The sequence below is a fragment of the Aplidium turbinatum genome, chromosome 9, assembly GCF_918807975.1.
Source record: "Aplidium turbinatum chromosome 9, kaAplTurb1.1, whole genome shotgun sequence".
NCBI lineage: Eukaryota > Metazoa > Chordata > Ascidiacea > Aplousobranchia > Polyclinidae > Aplidium > Aplidium turbinatum.
The window spans coordinates 26067068-26079293 of NC_137480.1; the positions used below are offsets into that span (position 1 = coordinate 26067068).

Genomic DNA, 12226 nt, shown 5'->3' on the forward strand with positions numbered 1-12226 from the left:
CTTCCTTTTCTGTCTGTTTCAAAGCTGAAGATATGAGCAAACGACTTTGAAAATTCTTTGGGAAGTTAGCAAAATATAATTGCCAGCAGTACTCTCCTACATTTTGTTAAAGTCTAGGACCTGGACTCTAGGTGGATTACGCTTCTGATATGAACCTTGAAATTTACAAATTTTGAAACATTAGGCTATTTTAGTGTTTAATTTTATAAAGTGCAAAAGGTCATGCTGACCAAGTGGATACTGTGTGCTCATCATCATCATCATCATAAAGTTTCATCCTCTAGTAGAAGATTGGAGACAATGAGGCGCCAAGTTGCATGTATAAACCGGGTTACAACAATTGTCAAACACAAGCTATATTATATATCTCAAAATACTTTTGGCTATTAGTGAAATGAATCGCTTGTTACAAACTCCGGAAGAAGTTATGTGTAGCTTATGCAAAGATCATAAAAAATGGCATAACAAACATAGACATTAACCATCTACCTAAACCGTGTGGGTTGCACGAGAGCACGTTTTTAATTGTTACCTCACAGTACTTGCTGTTATGAAGTCATACGGACGTCACACTTACGGGTTCGTGTCGTCACAACGTTGCTTTCCTCTGACAGGTCACCTCCGCGACCGATAGCACGATACGTGACGTCATAAACGGTGTTCTGTTCCAGCCGACCAATAGGGAGAGGAGCTGATGAGATTATGTTCCTGCAACGGTAGAGAGGAAAATAGTCAGATCATGGATTAGTGGATAACGGCCGCGGCGAAATAGATAAATAGGAGACTTACAAAGAATTTGCAAATCTCTGGTTTAGAAAAGAAGTTCAAAAAGACAGTTTAGCATAAATTTACTGAATAAAGTTTCATTGGCTAAGCACTGTTTCTGAGGAATGGATTTTCTGATGCAAAAGCAAAGAAGTGGTGAAAAGTTAACAGTTTTTACAAGAATTGAAATTTTGGTTTTGTAACGACAAAAATGTCAAAAATTCACTTCATTAACGAAGCAAAGACGTTGCATTACGTTTTTAAATTTTGTCACGTAATTTTAGCAAATAATCACATGATTAAAGTAGCGTTAGTTAATGTGTACAAACCGATTTTATTTGTATAGAAAAGATGGACAATTGCAGCTTACTTGTGAGTTACAATTGCTTTGGGTAATTTTAGATTTAATTTTGGTCATGCTCTTAGCACAATAGCTCAGTGGAAAATATTAATTCCGAACGCAAAACCAAAGCAAGCTTCACAAAGTTCAGTCCATACTTGAGATAAAGTTGCAGCAAATAGTGTCACAATCAATGTGCGAGGTCTTGCGACGGGCTGCTTGTATCTTCAACGAGCGTGTTGTTTTGGTTGTAGAATTCTGGTGCGATGTGTTATTATTGGTTATGACCTGAAGTAACCTCTGATTACGAAATCTGTATTATGTAAAATGTGTTTTCTGGAATCATTTTTCCTACGTGACATTCTAGAGACTTCTGTTGTTTACATTTAAATGCTGCTTGATAGAACAATGGTTCTTTATGATGTAACCTTACGTAACCTTCTCGAAGTTACTGGACTGAACAACCAACTATAAATAGTGGTGTAGTTTGTGTAATGTTTAATATTATTATTATGAGGATTATTATTATGAGTTGATTATGAGAGTTGTGCTATGAGTTGTGGATTGGTAGTTGATGCAGAAATTATTGGTGATTGAGACTTGAAGTAATTGAATACAAGTAGATGAGAATTGGTGCTGATATAAATTGTGTTCGAAATTAGAGTTATTTGAGAAGCGGGTGGTTAAAGTTCTTCAAGAAGTCAGATTATCATTTCACTAGTAGAATTATTCGACCTTTAATTGACTGCTTTTCGGTTTGACCCATTAAACTACGTCATTGAACCTTTCCAAGTCTTTTTCCTGGTAAGAGATAGAAAGAAATCGTGACAAATAGTAATTCTAAAAAATCCAATGTACCTTAGTCGTCTCAGAGGAGATCCGCTACTTCTTAATATGACAACATAGCTATTTGCGTGCTCTATTGGCTCTACTATGACCTCCATCGAATTGTAGGTAATGTTGCGAATGGTTATTAGGCGGCGGTTTCGAGGCATAACTGGAACAGGATGTCCTAAAGTTGAAGAAATTCTTAAAATTAAAGTCCAAAACACTCCCAGCAAATTGTTAAAATTAAAGTCCAAAACACTCCCAATACAATAAAAACAACTTTATTTTGATTTAGAGATAAGCTAGCCATAGTCATAATAGTAAAGCAGGTCACATGCAGGAAAATGCTTCATCGTATCAATTCTAGTAAGCTTACTAGCTTGGAATCTCTTGGCGATACTACCAGGTGATCTCTCGTACTCTCCCAGAGCAATTACTTGGATAACGTAGTTGTTGAGAACTGTCAGTCCGGTGATGTTCACAAACGTATTAGGGATGTCTCTGCGGAAAGCAAATATTTCTAATGAGGAAATGTTATAACAAACTGCTCGCACAGTAAGTTTTAAAAAAGCTGCACATCTTTGTAATGAGATTTAAATAAATTTATTTTCACACGAGTCAGTTCAATCATAAATAGCTAAAAATTAATTCCGATCAGCTAGTAGCTAGATCATCTTTAGTTAAGCTTATTCAAATAGAATCAGTGTAATTAATCTTTGTAATGAAGAAATGTTTTGATAAATTGCTCGCACAGTACTGTAAGTTTTAAAAGAAAAAATCATCAATTTAAGTTACAGCAGCCTATTGTGAAAATAACTAAAACCGACTTGGGTCAGGCTATAATTTTACGTAAAAGAAGAATAAAGGCTAATCCTATACACGATCTCATGCAATGTTGCATTAGTTTGTTTCAGCCATGCCACTTCCACAAGTTGGCAATCAATATTTTGAGTTGTTTTGTTTGTTTGTCGTATCCAGGCTTACACCTGGTGGTTGAAGATTCAGATTAAGTGGACGGGAAGGCAAGGAAGCCAATCTTCGTGTCCACTTTCAGACATGCCTTTAAGTATCCTACCAAAGACACAGCCGTATGCTCTTGAGCGGTGTCGAACCGGCGCCCTTTCGATTGCGATTCCAAGGCTCTCACCACTCGGCTATGCAGCCGACAATATTTTGAGTTATCGATCTTGAAACAGTTTTGCACAAGATTTTGAGGAAGAAGTTTATTGTTGCGTCACCTCAGTCGTCGTCTCAGATCACTCGCTTCGTCCAACACTCTGACAATGTAACCGATCGCGCGTCGCGATGGCTCCCATTCCACTTCGACGTAGGTGGCTCGAATCTTGGTCACTGTGACCCCTGTTGGCCGGGCTGGCGGGAGAGGCCCTGTTAAAATGTAAAAATTGACCCTTGAAGTTAAAGCTTGATATTCTACGTGTTTGTAATAAACGGATAACCACTTGGATAAGAAGCAAATTTGAGTTAATGAAACAGCATAGTGCTAAATCGGCACCACTTCGGTTGATATAGGGTTAAACTGTTAATCACGACAGGGTAAGTAGTACTAATTCCTCAGCAAGTTAACTACGTAACAAGAATAAACTCGTTGCAAAGCACAAATTTAGCTGCATCATTGTGTACTCATAAAACAATTAAAAGTAAAAACACAACGATTTTCGTAATAACAAAGCATGTCACGTATGAGAGCCATGATCTGATGATCAATATGACTGTCTTTGACAAACCCAATCTAAACAGAAACACCAACAAAGAGTTGGACAACATTTTCTCATGTCATTTTTCTGAGCATCGAACCCGGATGACATAAACAATAAATAATGTGTTTCCACCACACCATGGTTCTGACAAATTGATTTGCAAACTCACTGGTTGTGGTCGTTGCAGGTGGTGAACTTTCTTCTGTTTCGTCGCCAATCACCCCGACAGCTTTGAGTGTGACGTTGTAATCAGTGTCAGGGTCCAATCCACTTACTGTTACTTCAGTGTTACGGAATCCTCTGAAATATTTTCAGTATTAAAAAAATAGATTTTCGTTTGGGAGAGATGTTAGATACTGTGCCAACATGCGAGGAATACGATGCTTGTGAGCTAACACAGAAACGCTTGTGAGCTAACACAGAAACGTTAACAACAATTGAGTTGAAATTGTCGACTATCACTTGGTGGCATGACGAGGCGAACCTGACTGGTATTTCTCGTCGATTGGCTCCACTTCTGATCACTATGACATAGCCGACTGCGTTCTCTATCCTTCGCCATCTAGCGGTAATATTGGTTGTTGCAACTTCAGAAATGGCCACTAGAGGAGCCAGGCTTTGTGGGAGCTCAGGTGATAGCGAGTCTGTAACAGCAAAAAAAGTAACAAAAAGATAATAAGGAAGTTATTTTTCTGTAAAACATGTATCAAAACAAATGAAAATCGATAAAGCGAAGAAAGAAAACAAAGTATTTATCTTCAACCAAAGAAGACTTTTTGGGAAGTTTTTTTATTTTGACGTTTTTTTGGACAAGAATGTGAAATGAATTGACTATGAATTAACAATAAAGCATAAACCAACAATAAACCAGCCGCCCATAGCTCAGTGGTTATCGCCTTCGGCTCTGGTGCTGGTAGCCCTGGGTTCGATTCCAGGTCGGGTCATACCAAAGACTTTAAAAAGGGTACCGATTGTGTTCTTTCTTGCATAACGTAGTGAGGATAAATCAGGTAATAATCTGGTGACATATCACCCTCTTCCAATCTGCCTTGAGCCAGCATGGAAGCAGTACGGCTCATAAAATCACATGGAACCCTGTCAAGTAACCCATGTTGATGCGCAATCTGCTGCAAGCGGAGATAGCAAATGATTATACTATGATTATAACAATAAAGTTTACTTCCACGATCAGAATGAACTGACATGTTGTTGTTGTTGTTGTTTGGACAAGAATGTGAAATGAATTGACTATGAATTAACAATAAAGTTTGAATTAACAATAAGTTTGAATTAACAATAAATTGAATTAACGATAAAGTTTACTTCCACGTCACAATTGACTGACATGTTGTTGTGGTGACGCTGATGCTCCTGTCGCTTTCCAGCCCTTCAGCGCTGGTAGCGGTCACTTCGAACGTATAGTTGACTTGGGCTTGAAGATTAATGACGTCAGCTTCCGATGACGTCAGTCGGTCAAGTTTTCTCTCAACTTCAGTATTCCTGATCACCTTCTTAATGTCGCCATCAACGCTGAACACGTAGACGGAATAATAGACAGCACCTGGAACATGTTAAGGTTCGTTGCAAAGACAAGAACTTAAGTTAAGCACAAAGACGAAGTAACTCCACAGATGAATAAAAAAATAACAGTTAACCTCTCAAGTACTGTGAAATTTACATGCCTTTTGACTCTTTTTTATTTCTTTAAAAATAATGTCTAAAAAGACATTATTGTCCAAAAAGAATGTCTAAAAAGACATTATGAAAAGTAACTACGGACAAAGGACAGTGTTTCGATCTTCCGATCTCTTCAGCGTAGTAAAGTGAAAGTGGAAAGTTGTCTTGAAGTGTTGGTTGAGATGATGATTTGAAACTTGAGTGATTGTTGTGAGATAATGAGACTGAATTTAATTTTTAATTTTGGACTTCAGCGAAACGTAATTTAACAGCCTATTAGAAGGTGTGATTTTTTTGAGAGAATTTGTGCTAAGAAATGACTGGAATTAGTTAAAAATAAAAACTAGAAAAAAAGACAAGAATTTGCAACTGAGCTAGGACATAACAATCATCTGAGATGGATCTAAAATACAAGAAATTAGACACTAGCGGCACATATAAGTATTAAAATTTAAAGAAAATGAAAGGGTGTACCAGCAAACATCTATAGGATTGGCCCATGATACTAGAGAAGGATCCACAGAGGATACAAACTGATATGAATGAATCAACAAGTGAATAAAAAACAGAGTTTGTTATTCACAGAGTGAATAACTGAATAACAGATTCAATAACTCCACAGAGTTTGTTTAAATCTCGTTCCGGTACTTAGTTAAATGCTTGTGGTAGAACCACGTCAGGATTCTACAATATGTAGTTGGGCAAAGCAACAAACAACAAAATTTAAGCGCAACCTCTGCAAAAACTATTTCCTGATTCTCTGAAAAGAAACAACCTTTGTTAACCAGACAATGACGGAATGATTAGTTCCTCATCGCTGCTTCAGAGAGGACTGGATTTGATTCCCCGTTAGGTCAAACTAGCGACTTTATGATATGAAAGATTTTAAAATGGTACAAACTGTATTCATTCTTAAAAACGGTTAAGTTGATCAACAATGTAACCACATTGCGAACATTAGCAAACCTCATTTTACCGATTGTACTGGTTCAGCTATTTCACATTTCAAATATTTTACCAACTAGTACTATTGGTAAGTCGTTTGAAATCGTAGAGTGACAATGAACTAGCCATAACATTATTACCTTTGACATCTTCCCAATCCAGCTGGATTGAAGTTTCATTGTTGGAATCTGCGATCAGGTTCTTCGGTGCCTCAAGTCCTGAAGTGAAATCAGTGATGAACAATTGGTGAAAGCAATAAGACTGAACACATTGCTGTTGTGATGAAACAATACCCACTTGTCCTCTGCACAATCGAGGCGTTGGCGACACTTCGAACGCCATCTTCGGTGATCGCGAACACAGTAACCCGGTACCGCGTACCAGGAACGAGATTCTCAATGGAACCGATGTTGGTATTGATGATTGTCGTTTGGGCCGCTAGTCGTGGCCGGTCCAATCGTTGGGCCACCACATCGTAGGAATCCGCCCCTGAAATGGAAGAAATGGGCCACACTTGGAATTAGATATTAATTTGAAGGTTTGTTATGTTGTATCCAGGCTTACACCAGGTGGTTGAAGATTTAGAATTTAGATCCTGTTCTAATATACTCGGTTAAGTAACAACTTCAACAACACAGATGTGAACCATTGTGAACTAGAATTCAAAACCACTCACCGTTGACAGGCTCCCAGGTTAGGTTGAGATGTGTTGGTCGAATTAGAATGACTTCGATCGATGGTGGAGCGACTGGAACTGTAGTTCAATAACATATGAAGTTACAAGTCAGTCTTGAGGAAATATTTTCAAGAATGATGTGAGTAATATTTTAGGATGTTCTTTGGAAGAAATAATTCAATATGAATTTTTACTGCAAAATTTTTGGTTTCCATTAAACTCTAGCCACACTCTCTTATCAGCCACCTGTTCTTTGTGACATTACAGCTACGGAGCTCCTCCTTCCATTCCGATTGATCGCTGAGATGGAGACAGTGTACAAGGACCCAGGTTCGAGTCCTCCAATAAACACTCGGTTTCGATCAGTAGTTCTGTTCCTGATCAAATCGTCGTCTTGCATCACATCAACATGATACTGGGTAGCGCCTGAGCGATACAAGTCAAAGATGAATGTTAATTATAGTGGTTGCTGGCTTGGTACTCGGCAAGCTCAGTGAAGTATCAGCTCAGTGAAGTAGCAAAGAGTGCGCCAGGTGAAGAGACCAATATCACATCGTGTTTTTGGTGAAATAAATAAATTTATTGCAAATAGGAACAGAAAAGGCTACAACGTAAACAAAAATAAAGCCAAAAAAACAATCTCTATCTTTTCCTTTATAAGTTAAAAGTTTGAAACGCATTACTAAACTTAAACTGACATGACATTGATAAAATGTATGTTACTGAATCAAAATTGCCTGGCCGGAGTTTGCGCACCTCATCACTGCGTTAAGTTAGTCCATTGGATATATACAAGGAAATGACGAATAGCATCACGCTACGTACGGTATATCTCAAGTTCGCACAATTTCTGTGTAAATGTAACTTCAATTTGATACTAACTTAAATAATAAAGATTATTTTAAAAATAAAAGCAGAGTCAAAATCCATCTTCACCTTGAGGAGGATCCCATATGATAGTGATGGAGCCTGGTGTCAAGGATGTCACTCGGAGGTTCCTGGGTGGAAGAGTCACTGAAATGGAGAAGTTATAGTTATGATGAAAAGCATATACGGCAACAATTCACATAACGCCACATCGGCAATGACAACTATACTTCTGAAAGGTATGAGAATAGCAAACAAATCATTTCTTTTGACAATCTTTTACATACAAAGTAATAAAAACTTTTCAATTAAATTTACCGTGTGGTAACTCAAGTTGAGGTTGTTGAATTACTATGGTACTTATCTTTCGTGTAGTTTTTGAAGATTAAATTGAATGAAACACTCACCAGTAACAACTTCAACTTGGTTGGTCGTTGACAAGCTCTGCCTGCCTTTTGCATCAAGAGAAGCCACTCTAAAGTTGTACACGAATCCTGGAGTTAGGTTCTGTACAGTGAATCTATTATCCTCTGCTTCAAAGAATCTTTCACCACGGGGGGTTGCAAGAAGAACATGGTACGAAGATGCCCCTGGAGTTAAAGAACATTTAAAAAACAAAAATACTGTTGCATTGCATGAAAACCAGCACAAATATTAAGTTTATCATCGTATTCTCACATCGAGCGACTGAATGATGATTGACTCTTCAACCTATACCAACGTAGAAAAAATTGTTCTTATCATCTGTAGTGTATATAATCACCATAGTGATGGCTTGTGAAAATATATTTTAATTTTGTTCTAACACGTGATTTAACAAACAAATACCTTCCACTGGTTCCCAAGACAACCGGACAGAAGTTGTTGTTTCGTCGTGAAATTCCAGAGTTTCTGGAGCACCAACTCCTGCAAGAATCACAGAATGGAATACGATGAGATTTCCTATCAAGCTAATGACTACGAAACAGGGCAACTCATAAACTTCATAACTTCATGAAAAAATTGCAACAACAGCGATATTTAATCTTAAAATCACAGCAGATTACATTTAATAAACGTATACGAACGAAGATATAAGCTTGCACTGTAATTCCAAAAAGTTTTTATTTAAATTAGACGCTTACGTGTCAACTCTGTTATGCGTTCACTTTCCACACTAACAATCCCGGTTTGTTCTCCCAGGCTTGTCACTGTGAACGCATAGACCCTCCCTGGGATCAGGGAACGGATCGCGATCGCCATCCTCGACGTAGTCACTTGGCGGATTTCATTGTTTTCGTCATAAGATCTCACAAGGTATGATCTCGCACCTGAGAATGTGAAAGTAAACTTACTACAATCGCCTGTACAGCCAGAGGTGCGTGTTGACAGGGTGCACAATTTTGTTAGAAAGCAACAAAGCTTCACTACACTGTAGTTGGCTATGTCTTGAATAATCCCATAACCAGCATGAAAGAGAACATATCGCAAAAATAAAAACAAAAAATAAAAGGATAATAAAAAGGAATCCTTAAACCAGTCTGAGAGAACTGTGAACCTTTGTCATTAACACAATATTCCACCTTACCTTGCACCGCCACCCACTGGAGGTTTATGCGGTTCGTGGCAACACTTGTGACGTTGAGATCAGCAGGAGGATTGGGCACTGGAAGTACAAAGATGTTTACTTTAGCTCATATCTAGATTATTGAGAATTGTTTAAACATTGTGATAGTTTTGCAGCATAGGGGGTTTGTAAAAACCTTTATTTATTTGTTTGTGGTCGTTTTAAGGCTTACGTGGATGAAAATTTAGATTAAGTGGACAGGAAGGCAAGAAAGCCAATCTATGCGTTTTATATTTTCACGCATGTCATTAAGTGTCTTGCTAAAAACACTGCGCCATGATGTCGAGCGGTGTCGAATTGTCAGCATGGCTTCTCCGTACAAAAGTTCTCACCACTGTGCCACAATATGAGAGCAGCAGATAATTTAATATTCTTTTTTTCTACCATGAGTATTACATTTCGATCCGTTAATTTTACAATTTTGCCTCCAGCCAATTTTTTACAACAACAAATTTTGATATTTTAATAACATAATAATGAAGAAGAAGATAAAATAATAATTTATAACAATGAAGAAGAAATAACATGATAATGAAATATATTGCGCTAACCTGTCTGGAATCTGACAATTTCGCTTGGAGTGGGGTTCGTTCGACTTTCAACTCCAACTGAGCTGACTTCAACAGCATACCATGTTCCTGGAAGAAGATCTTGGATGACGACGAAGTTTGAGCGTGTTCTCAATACAAAACCTTCCTCAGTGTTGTTGCTCCTGCCATTCACAACATAACGAATCGCCCCTGGCAAGAATGCAATAAAATTGTTATATCTGCTTCAGTTTGTAAATTGATTGAATCCGTGATTTTTTTGAAGTGTTTATAAATTCTGCTTCAAAGGATTTGGTTAAATGTTCAGTTTTCGTAATTCACTGAACAAGAAGAAGGAAAATGACCATGCTGTCTTTGGGATTTGAAGTACCCCTAGCGCTTTGTAATCATAACATTTTGAGTTTTGGAAATTTTATAACCTTTATCCAAAATAAATTTATTGTGCCATTTTTATTACTGCACCAGGATAAAAAGAGAGATATTAGTGAGCTCAGTATACTCGCATTGCATTGTTAGTGGAAAGTTACTTGCAAACCTCACCTCTCACTGAGTCCCATGTGATGTTGGCTGAGGTGGTGGATTGCGACACCACGCGCACATTACGAGGTGTGTCGGGAACTAGAAATAAACGTTCCTAAGTATTATATACTGAAGATCGGTGCGTTGTGTGCGATATGTGAAAAATATTGAACAATTGAAAATTTTTGTGCGTGCAATTTATACAATTCTGTGCGCCCTATGCATGGGCTTGAAGTCCAAAGAGATTATGAAAAATGAAAGTCAAATTTGACTTTTCAGGTGAAATGCAAATTGGTCCAATTATAGAAGTATTCCTACAATGGAACGGCGGACTGATCTTGTGATTTAATCGATCAACACAAATTAGTATCAAATAAATTATAATTTACATACAACGCTTCATATATTGGCAGATCTCAGATTTGAACAGAATAAAATGCAGTTGTTGCTGCAGTTCCAGGCTTTCAAAACCACAAGCGTCATTATGAAATGGGCTTCCGTTCAGCGATTGATGTTTAGCTTAATTATTAGCACACAAAGTGCCATTGACGACGAGTATCTTACCTGTGGTTTCTCTTATGACGTCACTCTCAACACTACGTTGCTCCTTTTCACCAATAGACGTCACATAAAAGCCGTACGCGGTCCCTGGTCTCAAGTTCGTCATCGTTAGGCTATTTGATTCGCTTGTAGTGATGATGTCATCTACGTCATCACTTGTCACCCTTATGACGTATGAGTGGGCTCCTGAAGCAAAGTCGTAAGGTATTGTTAAAACTTGATTCTCGTACAAGTCAGCAGTTGCGAAGTGAGCAAATGGCAGTTGAACAAGTAACAACTGAGCTAGCAACATTTTAGCAAGTGGCTAAAGTTGGCAAATGATGAAATTGAGCAAGTAACATCCGAGGAACTGGCAACTTGGAATGTCACAAGTCAGCAACAATCACTTTAACAAGCGATCACCAAGCCAGTTCGAACTAAACAAGTAAACCTTATTAGCTGACTTGGCAGTAGCTGAAATGTACTTGCTGAGTTGAAGCACATGCTGAGTTGTTGCATGCCGAGTGGTCTGACGACCCTAAAACTTGAGCCGGTATAAGATGCTATATTATAGATGGTTTATCTCTGTTCCAATTCAGTCCAACCAGGTTCAATAAGTGCACAAACATGGTCCTCAAAGTAAGCTTTAAGAATAGTAACTATTTTTTTATTCAACAGAAATTTGTGACCAAGTAAAAAGTTCTGCACATGATAAGCTGTAGGAACAAACTAAACTTACCTAACACTTCGTTCCATTCCAAACGCATCCGGTCAGTTTCCACAGAAGACACTGCAATGGCTTGAGGGGGCAAAGGAACTGAAAGCGAACATACAAGGTCAGAATTCTTTGATTTCGAAATGGAGCATAAACTTTTTAGATAAGAGTAAAGCCAAATAATTTTAAAATCTTTAAATAGCACCAATTACAAACGTCAATTGTTGCTACTTACATTTCATGACCTTTCCAAGCAACTGAATGTTGGTAAAAAATTCTGACTTATTGCCGTGAACAAAATTAGAATATCTTCTTTGAACATGTTGTTTTGTTTCATGCCTCAACTCTCACAGGAACATTTGTACAAATGCTTGCACTTTTTCGTAATTACTTTTTTCTTTTTGCAAAAAGATAACTTCAACCATTACTTCAAATCATCAAATTTTTTGCTGTTTAACATTTTTTCGACTTGCTCTTTAACC

At 37.8% G+C, this 12226-nt stretch overlaps 1 protein-coding gene across 1 annotated transcript in view; it reads right to left on the reverse strand.

The window, feature by feature from the left end:
* LOC145776885 (titin-like) overlaps positions 1 to 12226 on the reverse strand; it is a 98394-nt gene that overhangs the window by 14340 nt on the left and 71828 nt on the right. The window contains exons 97-116 of the mRNA XM_082588102.1: positions 11769 to 11846; positions 11054 to 11236; positions 10511 to 10588; positions 9974 to 10162; positions 9384 to 9461; positions 8941 to 9126; positions 8645 to 8722; positions 8224 to 8406; positions 7886 to 7963; positions 7196 to 7375; positions 6950 to 7027; positions 6571 to 6762; positions 6414 to 6491; positions 4997 to 5212; positions 4136 to 4295; positions 3821 to 3951; positions 3172 to 3319; positions 2310 to 2434; positions 1964 to 2117; positions 578 to 708 (exon numbers count right to left, since the gene is read on the reverse strand). Of these exons, the coding sequence (XP_082444228.1) occupies positions 578 to 708; positions 1964 to 2117; positions 2310 to 2434; positions 3172 to 3319; positions 3821 to 3951; positions 4136 to 4295; positions 4997 to 5212; positions 6414 to 6491; positions 6571 to 6762; positions 6950 to 7027; positions 7196 to 7375; positions 7886 to 7963; positions 8224 to 8406; positions 8645 to 8722; positions 8941 to 9126; positions 9384 to 9461; positions 9974 to 10162; positions 10511 to 10588; positions 11054 to 11236; positions 11769 to 11846 (2724 nt within the window). The remainder of the gene's footprint in view (positions 1 to 577; positions 709 to 1963; positions 2118 to 2309; positions 2435 to 3171; positions 3320 to 3820; positions 3952 to 4135; positions 4296 to 4996; positions 5213 to 6413; positions 6492 to 6570; positions 6763 to 6949; positions 7028 to 7195; positions 7376 to 7885; positions 7964 to 8223; positions 8407 to 8644; positions 8723 to 8940; positions 9127 to 9383; positions 9462 to 9973; positions 10163 to 10510; positions 10589 to 11053; positions 11237 to 11768; positions 11847 to 12226) is intronic.